This window comes from Lygodium microphyllum, chromosome 12 (assembly GCF_053477565.2).
Source record: "Lygodium microphyllum isolate KBCC chromosome 12, Lygodium_microphyllum_v1.1.10, whole genome shotgun sequence".
In the NCBI taxonomy this organism is placed as follows: domain Eukaryota; kingdom Viridiplantae; phylum Streptophyta; class Polypodiopsida; order Schizaeales; family Lygodiaceae; genus Lygodium; species Lygodium microphyllum.
This window is the reverse complement of record NC_141146.1, coordinates 44,499,885-44,514,450: the sequence shown is the minus strand read 5'-3', so window position 1 is coordinate 44,514,450 and position 14,566 is coordinate 44,499,885. Positions and strand designations below refer to the sequence as shown.

The 14,566-nt window shown below is 40.1% G+C and overlaps 1 protein-coding gene across 3 annotated transcripts; it reads right to left on the bottom strand.

Moving 5' to 3' along the window:
- Positions 1-12,038: 12,038 nt before the first annotated feature.
- On the bottom strand, positions 12,039-14,150 carry LOC148027696 (U-box domain-containing protein 15-like). Of its 3 annotated transcripts, none has more exons than XM_087689390.1 (2): positions 13,546-14,150; positions 12,039-13,400 (listed from the first exon to the last, which is right to left on the bottom strand). In XM_087689390.1, exons 1-2 carry the CDS (start codon positions 13,593-13,595, stop codon positions 12,335-12,337), a joined length of 1,116 nt encoding a protein of 371 aa, XP_087545516.1. In that variant the 5' UTR covers positions 13,596-14,150; the 3' UTR covers positions 12,039-12,334. The 3 variants fall into 3 exon arrangements, with proteins under 3 accessions (XP_087545516.1, XP_087545518.1, XP_087545517.1); XM_087689392.1 differs by having other exon boundaries at positions 12,046-13,481; positions 13,546-14,148; XM_087689391.1 differs by having other exon boundaries at positions 12,046-13,470; positions 13,546-14,148.
- Between the last annotated feature and the right edge of the window lie 416 nt (positions 14,151-14,566).

Here is a 14,566-nt window from a genome sequence, read left to right as displayed (position 1 = left end):
CACCTGGCACCACATTTCACCTAGAAACCCACTCTTTGTAATAAAAAAAAACAATTGTTGATGTGAAGGGACTTAAGGACCTACCCCACTCTCGTAAAGAGAAAAGTGTGGTGTCGAGGCCTCTCACAAGCGTTCGGGAAAAGACGGGTTCGCTTCAACCTAGAACTTGTTCACCTTGACAAAAATCCTTGTATAAAAAAAAAAGTTGATGTGAAGGGATCTAAGGACCTACCCCACTCTCGTAAAGCAAAAAGTGTGATGTCGAGGCCTCTAGGCTCTCACAAGGAATACAAGAGGGTTTCAATACGCGACAGAGTTAATCAGCTAAGTGCATTTCTAGAAACGGTGCCCTGCTGTGGTAGTTACACCCAAAAGAGGAATTGTTAGAAAAGTAGGGTATAGTTCACTATGCAAATATGAAAAATGTCAAGTAGTAAATGTGAAGGGAACAACTACTTCGATTCCCTTGTTTCTTCCTCTCCCACAACTTAGGGTTAAAAATGTCAAGATGCTCCCTCCCTCCCTCCCTCTCTCTCTCTCTTGCCCACATGATCACCTACTCATTGCACTCACCCTTGGCATCATTGCATCTGCATGCGTGTTGGGCATGCTAGCCACACGATTACCCACTCATTCCACCACTTTGCTCAACTTGCTCCACCACTAGACAACTCCATCATTCCACCACTTCATCTCCCTACATGTCCTTTGGTTCCACCACAATAGCAACACTCTTTTTGATGTTAACCTAAACACACACACACACACACACACACACAATGCACTATTGCAAATGCTAAAGCGGGGAGGAAAAAGTGTGCGATTGAGAGAGAGAGAGAGATAGATAGATATATATATATATATAGAAGAGATATTCAAAATTCAAATTTGGTTCTATAGGTTTGGAAAGCACTTTGGAGGTTCAAAAAGCATTTGAAAGTTCGAGGCTTACTTTGGCCACAACTAAAAAAACTCAAGCCATTTTCACGAAAAGCATTCAAGAGATTTAATGTAGGCATTTTTTCTAAGCCCAAAGGGAGGTTTCACAACAATATATTTTAAACATGGTGTTTCTAGGAAATAAAAGTAAAGCAGCCTCATCTATACCAACTCTAAACCTCCTCTTCAATTAAGCAATCTTTTTTATTTAAATATGCTTTAAATATCTTAGTTTTTCATTAACATTAGTCAAGGTTAATGTCCCTACCAATTTTTCTTTTCCAAGAATAGTACAAAAACTTTCAACATTCATAATCTACACTCTTCTGGGTTTTTTGTCATGTTGTAGCTAGAGTGACCATGAGCTTTGAAAAGTTTGCAAGCTTTTTTCTACATTCAAGAGTTCAATTGGCACTAAACCTCAATTTTCTACCAATACTAGTCATGGCCAATCAACAATTGGAAATCTTTAAAATATGCAACTATTATTTCACTTATAAAAAATGTAGGATATAGATTTGACTTATATTTTAACTATAGATCAAGGTTGTATCTATTCTATATATTATTTAGGGCTTTGCTTTATTGAGAATGTTCTTGAGCCTATGTGGAACAAGGAGGAGAGGTTTGGTATTCAAGAAATAAATTAGGATTTTTAAAAGGATAATATAATAATAAAAAGAAAATATGTCTTTGAAAAGTTGTATGTCTCTCTCTCTCTCTCTCTCCCTCCCTCCCTCCCTCCCTCCCTGCCTCCCTCTCTCTCTCTCTCTCTCTCTCTCTCTCTCTCTCTCTCTCTCTCTCTCCTACCTAATTTCTTTTCTAATTGTAAATACGGGATGAGATGCGATTATATTTTAATAGAATATTTGCACATAATGTGAACATACTCTAGCAACACCCACAAATGCACAAATACTATAAAAAGAGAGATCAATTTCCTTTTTGAGAAATAAAATATATTTTAATAGTTGAACATATGAGTGTAATATATACATACTCTAAAAACACCCTCAAATGTACATGTACTATTACACCACACAAAACATACTTGCACACATATAGCACAATATATGTAGTCATATATACACGTGTGCATATATGCACACATGTCATGTGCTAATACACATATAAGCATGACACACACACACACACACACACACACACAACAGCAGCAGGAGGAGGACCGCGGGGGGGGGGGGGGGGGGGGGGGGGCGGTATATAGAAGAAGGGAGAGAGTAGAGAGAAAAAAAGAGAGGAAAGAAAAATGATGAGCTTACAAGACCACATATATATAAATGGCATACATATATACATATACATGTATACATATGTAAACATAACCACACATATGCACATAATTCAACTACATTGAATTATAACTTAGAGTAGAATAGAATGACATTTAGAATGAATAATTAAAAAAATAGGAAATTTGATAGTAAAATTTTAAATTAGTATTATATCAATACCATCTATTAATATTATAATATTATTATAATATCCCTATAATTTTTTAAAAATTAGATAATAATTTGACTATTTAATATTGTAATCTAAAGTGGACAATATAATTATATTTAAAATAAAAATCTAAAAAATATTATATTAATAATATTTATTTAGCAAATAATTTTTTTACATGATGTTTTATTATAACATTCATTATAATATGTACTTTTAAATTAAAAAGTAGAATGTATTAAAAATTACTCAAAGTTGATTATTAAGTATAATCTAATAAATGTTATAAAAATTAAAAAGTAAGAGTATTAAAGAGTAAGTGTTAATATTTTATTCTAGAATATTTTCTTACATTTTAACATGTATGATAAATAATAATAATAATAAAGTTTAATAGTACATATTATTAATAAAATCTGTAGTAATAAATTATATACTATTTATATATTTGTTATATTATTGATTGTTACAGTAATAATATATCATATGCAATACCTTTTATTATATTATTAACATATTTTATCATATATTATTTTTATATGTATATTATTAGTACATTAAAATTATTATTTTAATATTTTTATATATAATATTTTCATATTAATAATATATCAATAATTATATTACTAAAATTTTATTATATACTATTGTATATGTATTATATCAAATTTATAGTATTATGTAGTTATTATAAAGTACTAGTTATCATGCTTAATATATGTGTTATGATATGTTATTATTTCATTACATATTATATAGTAATATAATTATTGTAATATATCATATAATATATATTATACATTGTAATATATGCTATGAATAGATATTATAAAATAACTAATATTATATTATTAACACTATATATATATATATATATATATATATATATATATATATATATATATAGCCTACATGCCATTGTAGGCTACACACATTGAGAGAGAGAGAGAGAGAGAGAGAGAGAGAGAGAGAGAGATTGTGTGTGTGGGGGGGTGTGTGTGCGCCCACACATACACACGCACGCGCGTGCACATGTGTAACAAGAAGCATACCTTAAGATGTGAAGCACTCTAATTGTTATTAAAACGAGTGCAAAGTATTAGCCATTCTCCAAATTCTTCATAGTGGAAGGGGAAGTGAGAGAATGTTTATTGCAAATAAAAATGACCCACAATTTCTTTAAGAACGATATTGTTGTATAAATCAATTGGATATTTCATTGAGTGTGCTAGGCCCCTCCTATGCAAATTGTATCAAATTAAGCAACATCATGAGGTTACGATGTATATTAGTTAATTTTTTAATTAAATTTGAGGTTTAGGTGCACAAAAAGGAGGGACAAGTAGTCATGTGGCCACAAAGAGAACTAGATGCCCAAGGGGAATGGGAAAACCATAACCCTAATAATCATATGTAATAGAGATGAAAACTAATAGAACAAGCTATTCATGTGTGTGTAAACTTTGATTTCTAGCTATCTTGTTACTCTATTGTCTATGAGTGAGAGTGAAGAAGAGGGAATGTGAGAGTATGTGTGCAGTGAGGAACACCATGATGAGAAGCTCCTTGCATTCTTTCCTCTTCTTCTACATCCCATCTTCTTGGTGAGTTGTGATGCAAGCAAGAGTGTATGAAGTTATATAATGATCCCATTACTCAATTCACCTTAATAAACAATGTGCATGCAAATTTTATTAAAATAAAGCAATTTTTAAAAATATATACTTCAAAAATAACTTATTTTATGTTGAAAAACTAAATTATGATAAAAAGTTATCACATTCACATACTTACACTTCATTAAACACATGCATGCTTAGAAAATGTAATTTGTAACATTTAAATACAATAAAGGCCACACCTTTTAAACTAGCTATAGCCATGTTTCAATAATGAGAATCATTATTATCATTAACAAGTTGTTATATATCAATTCATTGGTGGAAGTACCTGAGAAGGATACGATTCATGTTTGGTCCCCCTCAAGGACTTTCATGATCATGGACCTCTAATGGATTACTCTCCTTTGGCATTCAAACATATTGTAGCATGGCCTCTAATAGCTTTCCAACTTGTTTCTTTAGAACTTTCTTGGCTATGTTTTGATTCTTGACATTGCCCCAACTACCTACTTCTACATCAATTGATGTATTAAATCGTAGAAGAAAACCCAAAAATAATACATGAGCCTGAAGCTGATAGCACAAACCCCACAGACTTGGAAATATTTGGACCACACCACTCGCATAATAAGGGTGGTCTAGTGCTAGGGGAGCCTTGTTGTGCACGGTGTGGGGTTTGGACAATGACATGCAGTATGAATCGAAAAGAGTGATATAGGAGACAAAAAATAGCAGACCACATCGCACACACAAGAGTGTTCAAGTGGTAGGGGATTACCATTGTGCATGTTGTGGGGTCTAACATCAACCAAAACAAAGGACAATCAAGTCTAAATCTATGATAGGAGGAGATAGAAAAAAGAGCAAACAAAAACACAATAAGATTTTGGAAAATATCAAACCACATCATGCACAAAGGGGTATTCAAGTGGCAAGGGACTACCATTGTTTGTGCATTGTGGGGTCCCACATCAACCAATAGAGTGAACCACAAGGGAAAATAATTGCAAAATTTTGGACCAGAAGGCACGCTAAAGGGTGCTGTAATGGAGAGGAAACCCTGTTGCACATGGCATGGGGTTTGACATCAACCAAAACACTAGACAATTCAGTCTAAAACCATGACAAGAGTTGGGAAAAGGAGTGAAAAATCAAGTCTAAACTCAAATGGATTTTGGAAAATTAGGTGCACAAGGGTGTCCAAGCGATAGGGGACCACCATTGTGTACGTCGTGGAGTGCTACGTCAACCAACACATCGGACCACAACAAGTTGGAAAAAACACTTGTAAAATTTTGGACCACAAGGCATGCATACGGGTGTTGTAGTGGAGGGGAAGCCCTATTCAACATGAAGTCTAATGTCAACATGGAGAACTAATGGAACAAAAGGATATCTAGATGTCTCGATGATTCAACGAGTTTCATGATAGTGAGGCTTGAAAAATACCCACAAATTTGTTAAGGTGTCTAGAGGTTTACATGCATGTCATGATTGTCATAAGTATCTTATAAAAAAATGAGGTGGAAAATATTTATGTCGATTCTCCACATGTGTAACATAATGTCATTCCATACCATATGTTAAACAAAGTAAAAATTATGCATACCTTCTACCACGTAGACATGTATGCAATAATTCTCGGGTTGCCACATGGGCAAACATGCTAAATTTCATGATTTTCCATGTGGCAAGCATGCCATACATCTCGATAGATGGTTTTCCATGTGTTTAATACAAAGCGAAGGAAGTGGAAAACAAGGCATGAAGAGGAAAAGCGCAAGGCAAAAAAGAGGAAAAGGCGCCCTACAAGAGAGTGGGCCCGGAAGAAATCTAAAAGCATGGGAACAACCACCAGGAATACAAGACCCAACCATGAAAACCGCAAGAAGACAAAACAAAGAAGGCACACCTTTAAACATAAAGGCGGAGTCGAAACCTCTGTAAAAGAGCACCAGGCTCCCTCCTATACAATTTGTAACCATGAAGAATGGGCGGTAGGACTAAGCTAGGAAGAGAGGAGGACAATGGGTAAAAGGGCCTAGGCCATGTAAGAAAAGGGGGATAAGGGGATGACTGCCCAAAAGGGATTTAGGGTTTTGTATATAAAGTTGAAAAGTGAATGAGAAGCTCATTCTTGGAGTGTGGCAAAAAGCTTCTTTTTCTTCTTCTTCTCTTGTCTTGTCTTCTTGCTTGTGCTTAAGTGAGGGAGTGTGAGAGAGTGAGAAAGTGAGTGTGTGAGAGTGAGGGATCGAGGAGAAGAAGCTCCCCATCTCCTCTCTTCATCTTCTTCTCTTCTCTTCTCTTCTCTTGTTTCTTGCAGCTATGGAGGATGGAGCTTGACGGAGAGGGATCGAGGTTGCTTGAACTTGCCTCAAGGATCATGGAGCTACCGTCGTGCAAGAGAGAGGAAGATACTCAATCGGGCATCAAGGTAAGCTCACTATACCCCATGGGTAGGGATAGTGTGTTAGCTATGTGAGAGGTAGCCATGGCCACTCGGCTTGAAATGCCGGTCCGTAGGTCTCAGAGGTTGAGAGCTAGAGTGCTCCCTTCATTTTGGTTCCATTGCTGGGACCAACGGATTTGAGGCTTGAGCGCCGCGTGCTTCGAATTGAGCATGGAAGTAGGGTTTTATCCCCAAACCGGTGCTTGAGGTAGATAGGATATTTAGGCATTTTAATATGTGAAACAAGTAAGTATTTTGGGTTTCCGATGTGTAGAGGAGTAGGATGATTCAACCCAAGCATTGTCTTGTGAAATGTTTTTGCATTAAGGTAGGATAGGACTAAAAGATTGTGAGAAAATAGTAGGGTTTTATTGTTGTAAACACGGCACAACCAGAAAAGAGCGGGAAAAAGATAGGCTTCCATGCTAATGACTAAGGAGGTGAGTTGGGAGGTAAGGACCGAGTAAGGAAGGACCCTAAAATCCCAAGGATAGGGGGAAAGAGCTCATTTCTGCACATTGAGAGTGAAAGAGAGAGCTTTAGAGAGAGAGAGACCTGCTAATCACATAGGAGATAACAAGTTTTAATTCTAGTGTTTTCGATCGATCCAGGTACGTAAGGATCTTCTTTATGTGCCATTGATGTGATCTAGAAGGTATGCCAGGGGGCCGTAATAAGCACTAGGAGAAATCAGCCAAGATGCATCGTGATGTGCCCTCGGGTTCACAGTTAGTGACCACTGTGTTCTGGTCCGGACTCCCAGAGTCGGCTAGTCGGACCATCCGACTGGGAGAATTGGACCATCCAAATCCAAGAGTCGGACCGCCACTTGAGGTTCGATCGAACCACCTGTCCAATCGGACACACTTTGATAGTCGGACCAACCCATTTGGTCCGATCAAACTACAGTCCAATCGGACACCCACCTGTTCAATCGAATGACCTTCCCCAATTGGACCATCCGATTGGTTCAATCGGACCACCACACAATCAGATACCCAATTGCCACTCAAACCAAGCTTTGAGTCACTCGGACTAGCCCGGTCCAATTAGACCATCCAATCTGATGTACTAGTTCGAACCGTCCAACTCCTAGAGTTGATGGACCACCAGAATCGGACCTCCGATTCTTGGAATTTGACCAGTTGGGAAGAGGACAACATAACCTGGAATAGGACCACCCCCACGTTAGGACCAATTAGGACACATTATCGAACATCCTTGGAAACCTGATCCAGCTTGCCAAAGCCAAAGACCAGAGAAAACCGCAACGGTGCAGTCTAGAAGCGACCTCTAGTAGCCTAGGCCAAGAGACCAATCTAACTTAGAGCCATACTAGGTCATGGACAAGCCAAGGAGGTAGCCATATGTGTATCATTGTTTTGGTTTGTTTGTGCACCCCATAGTGATTTCTTTACATAAGTTCACCAAAAGGACGGAAAGCCTGAATTTGCATTGTGCACAATAGAGCACCCAGCACTGAGTGTACACAAGTTGAGGCATGTTTTCAATAACAAGGAATACACTCAGACATAATAACTCGAAGGAACCCACCAATAGGAGAAGACCCCAAAACATAGTCAGGTGCCTCAGAGCCCCATTAATAGGATCCTCGAAGTCACTGGTAGGATAGAAAGAACATCAAGATTGAGGGAAGAGCTGCTTGGATTGATCGACAACCTCATGTAGCAGGAAGCAGGATTGATGTTAGGAGCAAACATAGGGAGACGATCAACTGGACTTGAGTGAGTTTCCAGTTGTGGTCCAAGACATGGTCAATGAATAGGACATGTTGACCAGAATAGTAATCCACGGTAGGCTAGTAGAGGAGATAATGGCAAGCCTAGAGAAAGAGAGGAAAGTGTTGCGGGTAAAGGTGCCTCCGCCTAGCTGCCTGTGTATTACTACGCTGACAGTACCCGCCACTGCACACTGCAGGTGGTGGGCGCTCATCACAGTCACTTATTCTTTATTCTTTTAGTGAGAGTTTGAATAAAGGAAGGCCCGGCCACACATTGTGGTTGTTGGAGTTCCGATTTCTTGTCTCTCGCTTTCTTGCTCTTGCTCTCCCACCATAGCTCTCGCATGCAAGCTTCGATCATTCTCACCTTTCAACTGGTATCAGAGAAACTCCCGACCTTTCCCGGCATCTACACGAGGTATGAGAGCTTGCTTCTCACTCAGTTCTCAGCCATTCTAGTGACCTATACAATTTCATAGAGAATTTTGAGCACGTTTGCAAGGTCAACGATCTCACGGACCTTGCACAATGCTCCTAGGTGTTTGAGCTTCGCTTAGGAGATAAAGCTAGGACATGTTACACTAGCTTAGATGTGGCGAAGTGGGCAAACTTTGCCCAATTGAAAGATCTCTTCATTAAGAGATTATTGGAAGCAGGATGCTTTGATAACCTCATAGTTTAACTAATGAATGTTAGTCAAAAGGACAAATAGGACATAAGAGACTACGTCACTCATGTGCACAGCCTCTTCAAGAGAATCCCCACGAATGAGTGACCCAATGAAAGAGTTGTCTCCATCATGTTCATGAAAAAAATCTGTAGCAAGGAGCTGTACAGGGCTTTGGTAGGTAACTCTAGCTTGCAGCAAGACATGTTAGCTAGGGTATTTGACGAAGCAATTTGGGTGGATGACTAGCTGAGAGAGAGAAGCTCTCGAAGTTTGAACTGTGATAAGCCCAATCAGAGGACCTTAGAGAGGACCACAACCTCTAGCAAGGAGCCAACCCCTAGCATACATGACAAGCGGAAGAGTGTAGATCAAGGTGCCGACGTGAGAATGGAGCCAACACAACTGCAGGAATTGGTGAGGAAACCAATGCGACTGCATGTTCAATGTGTACATTGTGGTAGCAACCACCTTCTAGTTGACTGCCAGGATCCTAGGTCTAGGCCTTGTGTGAATTGTGGTAGGTTCAGCCATGATGCCATGTGTCAAGAATCGCGTGGTAGGGGGACTTGCTCAAGATGCTGCGCCGAACACACACAGAATGCACAAGGAGAAGCTCACTCAAGAGACAAGAAGAGAGATGGAGGCCAAAACGTTTTCTTGTTGGTTTATTCTTCTTCTTCCACACACTTTTACAATATACACAAAGTATAGATAAGATACAACATAAAGAAAAGTGGGCTACTAAGTCAAACGATGCATAACCGACTACATTAGTTGACCGGCGCTATAACTATGCCAGCTGTAAATAGGTGTAACAACCTAAATATAATAAGTAATGAGTTAGTGGCTATGTAAGAGTCATAATGACCACCGATGTGCTAAGTGTAGACGTGTGGACCCATCTAACCAGGTGGTCCATCATTAATGTCCACATGTGTTGAGCTTGTCATCTCAACACTTCCCCTCAAGCTCAACTGCATCTCTGCAACTCCAAGTAAGCTTCAAAACTTTTGAAGCTTCTCTGTACCCAATGCCTTCATAAAGATGCCAGCTATCTAATCCTCTGTGCTGACATACACCAAGTCAATCTCACCTGCTAGTACCTTCTCTCTCACAGAGTGGTAGTGTACCTCAATATGTTTTATCCTCGCGTGTGGAACATAGGGTTCGTAGCCAACTATATACTGCTCATGTTGTCACAATAAATGACAACTGGACCTTCCCCCTTGCACATCGAAATCAACCAATAACTTTTGCAGCCATACTACCTCACATGCTACAACAACAGCACCTCCATACTCAGCCTCTGTACTTGACAAAGCAACTGTAGATTGCTTTTTGTTGCTCTAAGTAACTGCTCCACTACCAAGAGAGAACATGTATCCGCTCGTAGATCTTCTATTAAACATACTACCAGCCCAATCTGCATCTCTGTATATCCAATCACCTATACATCTGTACCTGCCTCATAGAAAAGTCCATAACGTAATGTGGACTTCACATATCTCAATATGCGTCTGACTGCATCCAAATGTGGCTTTTTAGGTACTTGTATAAACTGACTCACAAGACCAAAACAACATAGCTCAAGTCTGGCCTTGTAATGATCATGTAGATCAAACTCCCCACTATCCTCTTGAACATAGTAGGGTCTTCTATCTCATCCCCAACATCGGCACTCAACTTTACATTCTGCTCACTATCCTCTTAAACATAGTAGGGTCTTCTATCTCATCCCCAACATTGGCACTCAACTTTACATTCTGCTCCAACAGGACTGAAAGTGGTTTGCATGCTGTCATACCATACTTGGACAACATATCCAAGCCATACTGTCTTTGGGACAACCATATACTATCATCACATCTAATCACCTCAATACCAAGGAAGTACCTTAGCTCACCTAAATCCTTCATCTCAAACTTCTTCTTCAAAAAGTCCCTGACTCCAACAATCCCACTATCACTATCACCTGTAATAATCAAGTCATTCACATAGATAACTATGATAACCAAACCTGCATCTCCCTTTCTCACATAAAGTGAGTGATCAGCATCAGAAACATAAAAGCCAATATTGACAAGATACTCTCTGATCTTGTCAGACCATGCTCTAGGTGCTTGCTTGAGCCCATAGAGAGTGCCTTCTTCAACCTGCACACATACATGGGATGCTCTAAATCTTCATAACCTACTGGCTTATCCATATACACTTCTTCTTGCAAATCACCATGCAAAAAGGCATTCTTCACATCCATTTTCTGCAACCTCCAACCTTTGGTTGCTGCCAAAGCAATCACATATCTGATAGTTTCCATCCTAGCAACTGGACTGAAGGTTTCTTCATAATCTATCCCATATGTCTGGGCATAGCCTTTTGCAACCAGCCTAGCTTTGTACCTACTAATAGAACCATCTGCATTGTGCTTAATCTTATAAACCCACTTACATCCAATAGCTTTCTTGCCCTTCGGCAATGATACTAGATCCCAAGTCTTATTGGCCTCTAATGCAACCATCTCCTCATCCATTCTACATCCCAATGAGCATGACCAACAGCCTCCTCAAAACATGTGGGCTCAATATCCTCAATCACTTTCACCATATAAGCATAATGGTGAGCTGCATAACCTTCAAAACCAAATCTGTTAATAGGGTACCTCACCCTACTAGACTTGCGTACCACTGGATTACTCAATGGAGTCTTTGCATTGACATGTGCTCTCTGCACACTTGGAGTCCTCACTGAAGGAATGCCAAGCTTATCATCCAAGCTCTTTGAGCCACTGGAGTCTCCATAAAAAACTGCATCAATTCCATCTGACACTTTATTATTTCCTTTGTCTTTACCTGTAGTGCTACTAGATACACCTGAATATGTAGAGCTACTCCTTAGTCTCCTAGACCAAGGACTACCAGATGATGCCTCTAGTTCACTAAGAGTCCATGATTCTTGCTTTTCAGCCTGCACATGAGGGTCATGATCATCATCATCATCCAATGCATCACCACTAGATGCATACCAACTGCTCATTTCATCAAAGATGACATTCGTGCTCACTCTGAACTTACATGTGACAGGGTTATAACAACGATACCATTTCTGCTCTAAAGACTATCCAATAAAAACACATTTTTCTGCCTTTGGATCGAGTTTCTTCCGTAGCTCATCTGGCACATGAACGTATGCAACACATCCAAATATCTTCAAGTGCGATACATCAGGCTTCTTGCCGGTAAAGCATTCTTTAGGAGTCATACCATGAACTGCAGCTGTGGGAGTTTTGTTCATAATATAAACAGCAGTATGAACAGGCTCAGACCAAAAACTCTTAGGCATATTCTTTTCAGCCACCATCAAGGTGCATGCATTGTAATCACACAATGGAGGCAAAAACCCACAGACTACTAGCAGGATAAGGTCTATCAGGTTCCCAAAGCCATCTGAGGTTACGAGGCGCAGCCAATGTAGTGGAGGAGGATTTTGGACACCAATTTTGATGCATGGAAGGCTTTCATATTGAGATTTCCAAACTGAACACCTGTTGGGCATCTTGTGTGGCCTTTTGCAAACCATCCCTCAATGGCCTTGCGTTCATATGTCTGCCCGGATGCAATTTGCACTGGGTCTCGCATAACGTCCTGTGTAATGGAGCAGATGAAAGACTTTAAGGGAAGAATCAAGGTGTCTCTTCTTCCATGATGGGAAGAAGGCATGGCCATCAACTCCGGTACTCTGATTGTGGTCTCTGTCTTTGCTGCTGCAATTGCCTTCTCTAGCAAAACAATCAACTGTTCCACATACAAAGCGTGTGCCTTTCCTCTTCTCATCTCTGCAGAAACCTTCTCCTCCTTTAGTCTAGCAACCTCATTGGCAAAGCCCTCGCTGACAAGAGAAGTAAAGCCCAAGCACTCTGCAACTTGTTTCGCAAGCTTGGAAGCCAAGACAGCATCTGTAGCAATGGAGTCAAGTGCATCATGCTCCAGGAGATCGTGCAGGCTTTGTTCCTTCGCTGCGAGCTTGATGGAGCGACATTCATTTAGTGCCTGTTTCTCATCAGCGAGGCGGCGCTGGAGAGAGCTGGACCATGCAGTATCATCAAGAAAGGATTCAATAGCTTCATTGAAGTTGCCATAACAGTGCTGTAATCGAAGCCAGAGGTCGGGGCAGCACATGAGCAGGTACATGGGGCAATGGTTGGAGTACTCTTCCACAAGCTGTTCTGCATCCTGCAAGTGTCTGTCCATCTTGCTGGTGCTGGAGGCAGCAAGGATCGTTCCACGGATCTCAAGCTCCCGTTCCATCTCTTTGACAAGCGCAGCAAGCTCATGGAGATGAGCTGCGAAAGGGGAGAGGAGGGAGTGTGCCATGTGACTCTTACTGGGGCTCACATTACTAGACTTGAGAGCCAGAGATGCAAGGCGCCTGCTTGTGGAGGAGGGCCAGAAGTTCAGAGAACCAAATTCATCCGCCATTGTCATCATAGATATATGATCACACGTCTTTGCATCACAGCTGAAGAACAGTCAATCCACCACCGGCACAGTACAGATGTATATAATCACAAATGAATTTTGATATCCCTCTGAGCCACAGCTGAAAAAATAGTCAATCCACCATTGACACAGATACTTATGATCACAGATGAAATTTCACATACCTCTGCATCACAGCTGAAGAACCGTCAATCCAACAGTCCATCACAGACATGTGCCATCACAGATGCATCGCAATCTCTCTCCATCACAGCTAAAAGAGAGATGAGTCGTGATGTCTCTCTGTATCACAGCTGAAGAATAATCAATCCCCCATGTCATCACAGGCGTACATAATCACAGATGAATCACGATATCTCTCTATATCACAGCTAAAAGAGAGATGAGTCGTGATGTCTCTCTGTATCACAGCTGAAGAATAATCAATCCCCCATGTCATCACAGGCGTAAATAATCACAGATGAATCACGATATCTCTCTATATCACAGCTGAAGAACAGAAAATTCGCCATCGTCATCGAAAATTTATGTAATCAGAGGTGAAAATCATGATCTCTCTCTCTGACACAGATAACATCTGGGTAATTATGATGAATCGATGTCAGCTCTCTGCATCAATTTGCCAAAGATGAATCATGCATGCTCTCTCTCTCTCTCTCATAGCCAGACCGCCATTGTAATCGCAGACACGCACGCATCACACAGATAAATCATTGACGCAGTCAAAGCGCGTTTTAAAAAAAAGATGGCGAAATGTGTTCACGCACACCACCTGGCACCACATTTCACCTAGAAACCCACTCTTTGTAATAAAAAAAAACAATTGTTGATGTGAAGGGACTTAAGGACCTACCCCACTCTCGTAAAGAGAAAAGTGTGGTGTCGAGGCCTCTCACAAGCGTTCGGGAAAAGACGGGTTCGCTTCAACCTAGAACTTGTTCACCTTGACAAAAATCCTTGTATAAAAAAAAAAGTTGATGTGAAGGGATCTAAGGACCTACCCCACTCTCGTAAAGCAAAAAGTGTGATGTCGAGGCCTCTAGGCTCTCACAAGGAATACAAGAGGGTTTCAATACGCGACAGAGTTAATCAGCTAAGTGCATTTCTAGAAACGGTGCCCTGCTGTGGTAGTTACACCCAAAAGAGGAATTGTTAGAAAAGTAGGGTATAGTTCACTATGCAAAT